Genomic DNA, 11,591 nt, shown 5'->3' with positions numbered 1-11,591 from the left:
CCCCCCCCCCCTCCCTTAACGACGGCGTCGGCGCTCACTGCACTGCCATCAGGGGCGGATCCAGGACTTTAAGGGGTCGCGCCTCGTTGTGGTGCCCCCTGGAATTTAGTCCCTCCCCCACATAGAAGTCCCGGACCTTGGCAATCCTACTATCAGTCTCATTTTTAAGCGTTAATATATCCCCCACCGGAATGGGTGCCCGAATTTACTTCCTGTGTTTTTTTAGGACAATTTTTATATTGTTCATGTTGACTTGACAAGTTGGGACTGTTTGTCGTGCTCCTGGACCTCGGTGGATCTCAAAACATATTATGTGGAAACGAAATAGGGATTTCGATGTCCCTTTGCCTCTCTCTCCTCTCCCCTCCCCTCTCCCTCTCCCTCTCCCCTCTCCTCTCCTCTCCTCCTCTCTCCCTCTCCCTCTCCCTCTCCCTCCCTCTCCCTCTCCCTCTCCCTCTTCTCCCTCTCCCTCTCCCTCTCCCTCTCCCTCTTCCTCTCTCTCCTCTCTTCTCTCTCTCTCTCTCTTCTCTCTCTCTCTCTCTCTCTCCTCTCTCTCTCTCTCTCTCTCCATCCGCCACTGACCGCCATACTGTGACTCTACGCCGCCTGATAGCACCCGTCACCAGCCAGTCCGACACTCATCGGCTTCCACCGGTGTATTCCTCTCGAGTATATTCGCATGACAGTGTGCACACGCATCCGCCATCCCACTGCGCATACCCGGGCGATTCCCGGAAGAAATACGCGCGATGCGGGAGCTTGTGCCCCGACTCCGGCCAGTGCTGCCGACAGCAGCCTCACACGGCCACGCACCGCGGGTGATCTGCCAGGCGGGATCGCACGGATCCATGAGCACGCGGCCGCACAATGATCGATGGATGGTGCCCGGCCGCGCGACGATGAAAACACACCCCACAACACGCCCGTCCCACGCCCGCCACCTGTCGGCGGTCACAGCACCTTGTACCTCCCGCGGTTGCCGCCAGAGTGGTGCGACGTCTGCGCGCGCACCAGCTCTTCCTTGATAAGACGAGTGATCTCGGCCTTGGCCTTGCTGACGGCCAGCTCCGAGGTCGACTCGATGGCCAGGAATAGTTTGCGCTCACCCTCCGGAATCTTGGCGTTGGGCGCGTAATACGTGCCGCGCACCGTGATGCCGGCTTCCGAGTACTCGGAGATCTGTGCTAACGCCTCCTGCCGGGACGAGCGAGAAACAGCGCGGCGTCAGGAACGACAAACTGCTGCCATCTGTCGAGCGCTCTGTGTAGCTTAGTTTCTGGAACCCCGCCTGAGCGCTGTGGTCTAGCCGTAAGCAGAGCATCCATCTCACTCAGCTCTTGCAACTAACGTACCAAAACCATAGCGCCACCGACGCTGCATTTCTAAAAAGTTGAATTCTCACAACGGCAATCTTGAGACCACGACCACGTCCACGTCCACGTCCCAAAGGCGGCACACAGCAGCAAAGCCCGCATTCGCCACACGTCTCCCGCGCCGCGCAGCGCCGCCAGCGACCCTGCGGCCGGCCGGCCCGACGCGGGGTCGTCCGGCGGCCGTTACCTTGCTGGTGACGCGCCAGCGCGTGTGCTGCGGGAAGTCGTTGATCTCCAGCTCCTCCTCGTACTTGGTGAAAGTCTCCTCGGGTTCCGGCTCCTCCTCCGAGCGCTCCTCGGGGATGTAGTTGAGCCGCGTGTTCAGCTTGGCCGCCAGCTGCTCCGCCACCATCTTGGCCTGCGGGCGGGGAGCGGGGGAGGGGGTCACCGGGCGGCCAGGCGGCGGCTTACCAGTCAAGAGAACGGCCGGGAGCGGGCGTGCGCCAGAGAAGAGAGAATGCGTGTCATGTCCCTGGGGCTTTACGATGCACTCAGCTGCTGAGGCTACATGGCGTCGCCTGCCTCTCAACCTGGCAAGAAGGACGGGCACCACGGGGAATCGAACCCCGTACCTCTGGTTTCCCAGATGTGCAGTGGTTAACGCAGAAGCGTTAACCACTGCACTACCGGCACCCACAGAAGAGAGAAGGGGTACCGACAGTATAGCGGCCAACGCGTCTGCGTGAGCCACTGCGCGTCTGGGAAACCAGAGGTGCGGGCTTCTTTCCCTGCGGCGCCCGCCCTCCTGGTCAGGGTGAGGACAGGTGACGCCACACAGCCGTAGCAGCTGAGAGCGTCGCAGAGCTCCAATGGCGCTGGCACCTGAGAAGACGGTGGGCCTCCTATCACAGCAGCGCCGGGAAAATCCGAAGGCCGACGGGCCGCGGAGCGATCTTCAAATCGCGCAGCCGGGGAGGGAGGGGGGGGGGGGGGGGCAGCGCGTCGGTGGACAGCAGAGGACGAGGTGACGGCTAAAGGTTAGAGGAAAAGTACGCCGTCGTCTAATCCGCATCCAATGAGTGCGAAGTCATAATTGACTGAGTAACCGTTTGGTATCAGGTCCGTGCCTACTGATTCCGAGGCACTTATCGGGCCGTCGCTCAAAGGCGACGTTCACCAGTTCTCAGGGAGCGGGGCGTCACGTGACCAAGGCTTCGCCGAGGGCTGGACACACAGCGTTTGCTGATCCGAATTGCTCCAGGCTCAGCCGAGCAGTCGCTGAGTGAGGGAAGCTGCTGAAAACCGTGATTTGTGGCTGGTGTTTGGTGCGCCGTGACCGTGGTACCGCCACCTGTGTACCGTGACGGGTGTACCGTGACCAATGTACCGTGACGGATGTACCAAGACCAGTGTACCTCCACCTGTGTACCGTAACCAGCATGTCCAGCGCCTTGCCCGTGTCCCGTGACCGGCGTGCCCGGCGCCCCGCCCGCGTCCCGCGGCCGTGCCGTACCGTGATGAGCGGCTGGGACCCGCGGCCCGACATGACGGCCTCGGCCGTCTGCTGACTGGCGCCGCGGTTGTCGGGACCGAGGTTCCTCTGGGCGTTGATGCGGAGCGCGAGCCGGCGCGCCAGCTCCAACTTGTCGCCGGCGGCGCCGCCAAACACGGGCGTCGTCATGAGGCCGGGCAGGCCCGACGGCGTGCCGGCCGTGCCGCTCGCCCCCGAGCCGCCTGAGGGCAGAGGTCAGCGCAGGTCAGCGGGGTCAGCGCGAACGGCAGGTCAAAGTCGGCAGAGGCCGCCAGTCCGCTGGCGTGGCGGCGCTCGGTCAGGTCAGGTCAGCACCGAAGCCCGCGGTCAACACGCGATGCCCCCGGGTGGGAGGCGGACGGCGCAGGGCCTCTCGCTGGGGCCTGCCCTGGGCCTCTCGGGCCTCTCGCCCGCTCGGGCTGGACCACCTTCAACTCGCTGCCTTTGGCACAGTTTTTCACTTTGACCGGACCGTGCCACTTTGACTTGGGTTCGTGTTTTGGATGCATCCTGACCTGGGCAAACAGGACATTGCATCGCGTACTGTCCCGCCAGATGCATGAAACTCGTGTGGCAGCTCCTGCACATACGCACTGGCGGGGGCTGCGTGGCATTACAAATCGACAACTTCAGGCGCAAAGGGTAGAGGAGAGCTTTGACAAACACTATTCGCAGAGATAGTGATCGTTAAGGGACGCACTGTGATGCACGTTACGGAGCGTTACATCTCTGATTACTTTTATGGTCTCTGCACTGTCCTCGTCTTCGTCCTCATCCCGTCACCGTCCTCGCCCCGCCACCGTCCCCGTCCCGCCACCGCCCTCGTCTCGTCCCGTCAGCGACACTGACATTGGCCCAGCCGGCGGCGACGGACCGGTCCCGCGCGCGGCGCCGCGCCGGCCGAGCGGCCGCTGCGCCTGCCCTGTGCTGCGCTCACCGCCGCCCTGCAGCGGACGCCCGTCCTCCGGCCAGCTGGCGAGGCCGAGCTGCGTTCGTCTCACGCGTGGTTCAGGTGGCCCGCGGCTGCGACGCTCCTGAGCCGAGCCCCGTGAGGCGCCACCAGCCGCACGGCGCACCTGAGCCGGCAATGGGAGGTGCGGCAGACACGCGGGTGGGTGCGACCCAGGGCTGCACCGATCCGACCTCGACCTCGCGTCCCACGACCCACGATCGACCCACGATCGGCCCACGACCGTGGTGTGCTCGGCCATACACCGGGCTCCGTGGCTGATCAAAGTGTGCGCCGCGGCGTCAGTCGCCGACAGGAGCCATCGGACGCACAGAGCCCGGCGCCGTGCCAAGACGGCGCCGCCTGCTCCACCCCTCCCTTCGCCGGCGAAGGAGAGCACACCGGCCGGCAGCCGGTGCCAGCCGGCGCCTCCTGGCCTCCCGGCTGGAAGGAAGCTACCGCCCCCACCACCGACCGCTGAGCAACGGAGCCGATCCCCATTCACACATGTGACGCTCCGCACACACCGCATCCGGGCAGCTGGAGAAAACGGCCGCCGCCACCGCCGCCGCCAGCGCCCGCCCGCCAGCGCCGGCAGGCATCCGCGGGGTGCGCCCCGACCCGGCAGGAGCCGGCGGCGGCGGCGGCGCTACCGGTCCCGGCCTGCAACACCGGGCGGCGGCCGGCGCCGCGCTTTCACCGGACGGCCGAGCGGCGGCGGCAGCGGCGGCGGCAGCCTAGCCGCGCGGCCGTGGCGGCGGCGGAGCACGGCCGTGGCGCGTGCCGAGCCCGCGCGCAGCCCGCGTAAAGCTAGGACGCGGGCCTGGTACATCCCACACGCGGCGCTCGCCACGCCTGCACGGGGCGAGCGGCCGGCGCGGCAAGCAGGCCGATTAGCGGCCGGCGCCGGTGACGTGAGCCCAGACCTTGCCGACTGCACTCATCCGGTGACGACTGCACTCATCCGGTGGCGACTGCACGCACGCACTGCACTCGACTGCACCGCGGCTCCGCACTCACGGCATTCGCCGAGGAGACGCGGGGCGGATCGAGCGAGAGCTTTGAACGCGCCCGAAGCAGAGGTCAGGCCTTCCGCCACCTCAGCTTCCGCCACCTCAGCAGCCGATTTCCCTCTAGAGTACGCTGACCCCGACACCCGGAAAGCGCCACCTCGAGACCTCACAGTGACGTGTGACGTCACCGTTGAGACCTCACACGGCTGACCGTGGCGCTCGACCGCAGGCAGCAGCAGGCAGCCGATGGAAGGCGGATCAGCACTATGGCTACAGCTGGTCGTCCGCCGCGCTGAGCACAGGCCCCGGCTATCAGTGACCTTGACCTGACGTCTATCACGGACGCCTGTGACCCCGTCATCAAGGACGACCTTGACCTCGGCCGTCCTATCACGAGCGACCTTCCCCAGCCTCCGACTGACCTTAGCACAGCCGGCACGAGTGACCTTGACCCCCGAGTCACCCTGCCTGCCCTTGACCCGGCCGTCAAGACTGACCTTGACCGCCGCCTCCGCCGCCGCCGCCGTTCTGCGGCTTCACCTCCTTGACGATCCGCTTCGGCGCCAGCATCGACTCGATCTTCATGTCCATATCCTCGCTGACGTCCTCATCGTCCGAGTCCTGCAGGCCTGAGGACGGAGAGGGACGTGAACAACCACACCTGAACGGACGTGAACACACGTGAAGGAATGTGACCGCTATCTGGGCTGCGACGTCCTGGACAGGGCCGTGACGTCATACCCTCTTATGTGACGTCACACAGAGCCAGCATAATCAGCACACGGGCACCGACAGACAACACGCACGGAAAGAAACGACGCACAAACGTAAGATAAGACCCGGGGGCTTACTCGGGGGGTAGCGCAGAAGCCCTGACGACTCTAGCGGACATCAGTAACCCACATACTCCAGTTACCAGCAGGTTTGTGAAAACCGACACGATCCGAAAACCTTCAACTCAAACCCGCGCCAGCATCCCTGGCGCCGACTGTGCCAGCCAAAGGTGCAGTGTCTTGGAAGTTCTTGTGCATTTCCTAATTCGAGGGCCACGAAGGACTAGCTGTTCGTCCAAAAGGTGTCTAAAAGTCAGGCTGTCCCAAAACTTTCAATGTCACGAAACCGATGTTTTGTGGCAAAAGCAGCAGCCATACAGCGGGGGGCCTAATGCTGGTGAGAAAATCCTCTAGTGTCTAGTAGTAGCTGTAGTGGCAGCCTGTGTTTCCGCCATGCCCTCGCGCGGGGCGGCGCCATCGGCTCGCCTCTCCGGGGCAGACGCGTTTCCAGCACGCGACACATCCCGGCGCCAGCGCGGCAGCTGGCGAGAGTTCTGGACTGGGGCTGTGACGTCACGTCCTCGGCCGGCCAATCACCGCCGGTATAAAGGCCGCCCGGCCGGCCGCAGGGGCCGCAGATCGGACGAGTCGCCTCCAACGGCCAGCAGCACTCCTCAAGCGACTCTGAGCCGGGGCCGCCTCGAACGCAGAAGAGAACCAACTCCCAACCGCTTCCGCACGACCTTCCACTTCGTCATGGGCCCTGCCGCAGCTGTGGACGATGCTGATGGTGCTGGCGGCGCTGGCGGCGGCGCGGCCACAGAACGGCAACTTCTACTTCCCGGACGCGCCGGCGGACGTGCCCGAGCCGTCGCAGGCGCTGGAGGGCCGCGACCCACCCTTCTCGTCGCCGTACATCCGCTCGATCCTGCGCAGCAACCTGCTCAGCAGCGACTACCAGATATACCACAGCCAGGAGCCGAGCGAGCGGCACTACGCTGTGAACCGGGAGCACCAGAGGCGCGCCTGAGCCCGGGTCACGCCGCAGGTCAGGTCAGGTCAGACCGACGGCTGAGACCGGTCACGGGCGAGTCGGGTCAGCGCAGGTCCCGCAGGCGCCAGACAGGCCGCCCTCGAAGCATCTAGTCAGCGAAACGCGCGAGACGAATCGCGCGGACGCAGCGGAGGCCGCGGAGAAGAGATTCCCCGAGGCGGCGGAGAAGCCCGGCCGTCGGCGCCGTCACAGAAGAGGCGGCGCCGCGCGCTGCGAGCGACGAGCCGCGGGGCGGCGACACGGCGCCCGGCGTCGCCCCGTCCGCGGGCGTCGGCGGCAGCGGTTACCGCTGCGGGTCCACCACGGCACGCGGTCGGGCTGGGCCGGCCCGACCGTCCCCGTTCTGAGGTAGAGCGTCGGCGGCCGCCCGCGAGACACGCTCCGCTGGAGAGCTCAGTCCAGACATTTCATTTGTGCAATCCGTGCACATGATCAGTCATGTGTCATCAGTGACGCGGCTCACGACCGTGCAGCCGTGATGGTCTGTTTGTACGAGTGGCTGATCCTTGAAATAAAGCATGCCAAAGAGTCTCGCAGGCAAGCACCGCACTCGCGGCGAAGGCGGCACGCGGCGCTGAAGCGCTGGCACCGCACCGAAGCGGCCGGTTTGGCAGGTCGCCAAGCTGAGAGCGGCTCCCTGGCCGACGGACGGGCGGTGTGCTTTGGTGTGTTGCAATGCATTCGTGGACATCGCGCTCAGTCGGCGATGCTCGCGGTGACGTTGCCAGCTTTCAGACATCAAGGTTATGTCCACTCCGGCGGACTTATCGATGTCATGGACACTCTGCCGCGTTGGCGCAACGGCTATCACCCAGATGTTCCGGCGGATCGTGGACAGAATCACAAGTAGGGGGTGATTTCAATGTCGCATGCAAAGCCATCTGTACTGCAACTACGCACGCGAAACGTGCCGTGGGTACTTATCATTTCACGATTCATCTCCGCAACAGGATGGAACTTGGAGCGTGCGAACTATAGCTTTGGTGGGATAACGCGGTTTATTCCTGACGCCCAGATGCGGTTGACAGCTGGAGGTCAGTGTAACGTTTTTCCTTTCGGTGACACATAGTCGGTGCCGCTCCAGTATCACATCACACCCACAGCCAGACTGCCTATAACGGATGGGAAAGAGCGACGTAACAAACACACACAGCCGAGAGGAACGTGAGATTAGCTGCCAAAACGTCGCATGCAACGTTATGAAGTGACATCAAATGGTGGATCAATACCATTTCTGCGATAATATTTACCTGCAGATTTGACGCAGGCATCCTTTAACACACACCAAGGTTATCACAAACATAGCGACGATAAGCCGATCAGCTGATACTTCTGAACTGTGGATGACGTCAACCGATGTCGGGTATCACGTGTTTAAGAACAGCGACAGCGAAACACCAAGTTTGTCGTGCGCCGAAATGCACGGGAATCGCTACGGCAGATATAGTTGGTTGCTTTCTTTACCGAGACCAAATACCATGTGCGACTACGTGCAATGCGAATAAAAAGGCGTTATGTAACACTTTGGTACGCTTTTTACGAAATGCTTCAACATTTCATCGCTCCAACGGTGCCCACTTTGAGGCTGTTGATCAGCACCTTGTCTGTCACAAAAGGGCCGGCAAACGCAACAGCATGAATCGCGAAGAGAGCATTACAATGTCACCCCACGAGGCACGAGGCATATGAACTGGAGAGGACTTCAACAGAGCTCAGATAAAATGCATTGGAGCACCAATCTTCCGCACCTTCTGGTGTTCACCTGCTCAGCAGGTTTTCTTTTGGAAGGGCGGCAGCTCACCCCGAGCAGTGATTTATCATGCTCGATGAACACCTGTCAAAACAGACGTCTGAAGGTACCGGAACAAGGGGATTCAAGATAGCGTCCGGTGAAAACGTGTCAGCAAAGGGGTGTATATGTATATATATTTATATTCAAAGAAACGGATGGCGCAAATTGACTGCCTACCGAAGAAGACATCAATATCGATTTTGCTAAATGCATTCATGACAAACTATGCTCCGGCATCGCAAAGCCTGACGCGTTAAATCCACATTTCTTCCCCGATCTTCCAGCGAGCCGCCCTCAGCTCACAGCACGCCAGCACGCCGTAGAAAAGAGCCGGCGCCGACACTTTCTCGGTGACGTCATCGATTACGTCAGTCGTTAGCTGGGCCATCGCGGACGCGATCCGCCTCGACGAGCCAGGAGTCACTTTCACTACTATGCGGCAGGCGGCCGTTACGCCGCGCCGGTGCGTAGTAAGACTCGTGAAACGCGGCCAGCAACCCGCCGCTGGCCAGCAGCGTTGTGGTGAGAGGCCAGCTGGCCAGCAGCGTTGTCTCCCGCACAGCGGAGGAACGGGGTCCTCCGCACACACGCCACGGAGAGGCAGGTCTCTCGCACACCGGAGGATCCCACATACGCCACGGAGAGGCAGGTCTCTCGCACGCCGGAGGATCCCACATACGCCACGGAGAGGCAGGTCTCTCGCACGCCGGAGGATCCCACATACGCCATGGAGAGGCAGGTCTATCGCACGCCGGAGGATCCCACATACGCCACGGAGAGGCAGGTCTCTCGCACGCCGGAGGATCCCACATACGCCACGGAGAGGCAGGTCTATCGCACACCGGAGGAACGGGGTCCTCCGCACACACGCCACGGAGAAGCAGGTCTCTCCCACACCGGAGGAACGGGATCCTCCGCACGCGCCACGGAGAGGCAGGTCTCTCCCACACCGGAGGAACGGGATCCTCCGCACGCGCCACGGAGAGGCAGGTCTCTCCCCCACCGGAGGAACGGGATCCTCCGCACGCGCCACGGAGAGGCAGGTCTCTCGCACACCGGAGGAACGGGTCCTCCACACACGCCACGAACGGGCGTAACGGCCGGGTGATTAGCGCTTTCGGCTCCCGCGCGGGGCCCGGGTTCGGATCCCGGTTGCCTTATGGCCCCTGAACGCCACGAAGGCCTCTGCAGTCGCTGGCGTTCCCCACAGGGGCGTGGCGACGTGCATCGCGTTCCCTTGAAAAAGAACAGGAGACGGACGGGATCCGAACACGGGACGGATGCCAAACACAGCCCCCTCTCCCCCCCCCCCCCGGACACAAGACGGCAGGAGAGGCCTCCAGAACACGGAGCAGAGATCCTTCCAAGCCTACAGGATACGGCATTTACCGATAATATCGTTTGTTACGCGGACGGGACTGTCCGTTCTCCTGTCTTTTCCAGTTATGAATGACAAACTGGTTACCTACGTCGCTACCTGTGGTGAACACAGGGCAACGGGCCAGTGAAAGTTCATGCCAAGAACATCGAACCTAGATTTCTCAACCGCAAGACCGACATCTTAGGCCATGCAAGCGCTTACGTAGCTACCGCTGGCTTCAATCTACCTCCCCAGGAGAGGGCAGATTACGGTACCACAAATGCGCATCTGTTTGCCGCAACTCGGAACACGCGATACGAACGGCGAGGCGGAACAAAAACGGGACCCGTTTTCCGAGAACGCGAGTCCCGTTTCGCAAAAGCATGCATACGCCGGCTCGGCGCGCGGCTAAAAATGATGTCGTCAACCAGCGCCATGCGCCGCGCCCGTCGCCGCGCCAACGCGCCGATATCGCCGTCGCTGCGGCACCGAGCCGCGCGCAGATGACGCAAGGAAAACCACCGACGATGTGTGGACGGGGCAGCAGCGGAGGACATCACGCACGCAAGAGGCTGAGACACCGAACGAACAAGGGGTCGAAGACGCGAGAGGTGGGACACAACAGCGAACCAGGGCCCCATTCGAGCGTCACGTCAGGCCCCCGCGTCCGCGTCCGCGGGGGCCTTCTCCGCGCGTCCAACAGCACTCGACCTAGGGCCTTGACCTAGGAGCGCCCCGTCACGCGGAGAAGACATGGACGCGGAGGCATGGCATGACTGCGGGCACTGACCGACTCACGACCGAGGGGACCATCGGCCGCTCTGACAGCCTCCCCGTCCCTGCCGGCGCGCGTCCGCACCGAGCGGCCGGCGCCAGCCCGACCCCGCGCTGCCCTGACATGGGACATGACCTAGGAGTGCCCCGTCACGCTCCCCGTCCGCAGCGCAGCCGCGCGAAGGTTCGCGGCCGGGTCACGCAGACGTCCGCGGTCAGCGGGAGGACGGCTCCGGATCAGGCAGACGTCAGCGGGAGGACGGCTCCGGATCAGGCAGACGTCAGCGGGAGGACGGCTCCGGATCAGGCAGACGTCAGCGGGAGGACGGCTCCGGATCAGGCAGACGTCAGCGGGAGGACGGCTCCGGATCAGGCAGACGTCAGCGGGAGGACGGCTCCGGATCAGGCAGACGTCAGCGGAGGACGGCTCCGGATCAGGCAGACGTCAGCGGGAGGACGGCCTCCGGATCAGGCAGACGTCAGCGGGAGGACGGCTCCCGGATCAGGCAGACGTCAGCGGGAGGACGGCTCCGGATCAGGCAGACGTCAGCGGGAGGACGGCTCCGGATCAGGCAGACGTCAGCGGAGGACGGCTCCGGATCAGGCAGACGTCAGCGGGAGGACGGCTCCGGATCAGGCAGACGTCAGCGGAGGACGGCTGGATCAGGCAGGGACGTCAGCGGGAGGACGGCTCCGGATCAGGCAGACGTCAGCGGGAGGACGGCTCCGGATCAGGCAGACGTCAGCGGGGAGGACGGCTCCGGATCAGCAGACGTCAGGGAGGACGGCTCCGGATCAGGCAGACGTCAGCGGGAGGACGGCTCCGGATCAGGCCAGACGTCAGCGGGAGGACGGCTCCGGATCAGGCAGACGTCAGCGGAGGACGGCTCCGGATCAGGCAGACTCAGCGGGAGGACGGCTCCGGATCAGGCAGACGTCAGCGGGAGACGGCGGTCCGGATCAGGCAGACGCAGCGGGAGGACGGCTCCGGATCAGGCAGACGTCAGCGGGAGGACGGCTCCGGATCAGGCA

The 11,591-nt window shown here is 63.5% G+C and overlaps 1 protein-coding gene across 1 annotated transcript in view; it reads right to left on the bottom strand.

The window, feature by feature from the left end:
• Positions 1-657: 657 nt before the first annotated feature.
• Prp5 (pre-mRNA processing factor 5) overlaps positions 658-11,591 on the bottom strand; it is a 39,656-nt gene continuing 28,722 nt past the window's right edge. The window contains exons 17-20 of the mRNA XM_037212731.1: positions 5,304-5,435; positions 2,827-3,047; positions 1,561-1,731; positions 658-1,194 (exon numbers count right to left, since the gene is read on the bottom strand). Coding sequence (XP_037068626.1) covers positions 952-1,194; positions 1,561-1,731; positions 2,827-3,047; positions 5,304-5,435 — 767 coding nt within the window. The 3' untranslated portion in view covers positions 658-951. The remainder of the gene's footprint in view (positions 1,195-1,560; positions 1,732-2,826; positions 3,048-5,303; positions 5,436-11,591) is intronic.

This window comes from Pollicipes pollicipes, unplaced genomic scaffold (assembly GCF_011947565.3).
Source record: "Pollicipes pollicipes isolate AB1234 unplaced genomic scaffold, Ppol_2.1 Scaffold_1600;HRSCAF=1878_pilon_pilon_pilon, whole genome shotgun sequence".
NCBI lineage: Eukaryota > Metazoa > Arthropoda > Thecostraca > Pollicipedomorpha > Pollicipedidae > Pollicipes > Pollicipes pollicipes.
This window is presented reverse-complemented; position numbering and strand designations above follow the sequence as displayed.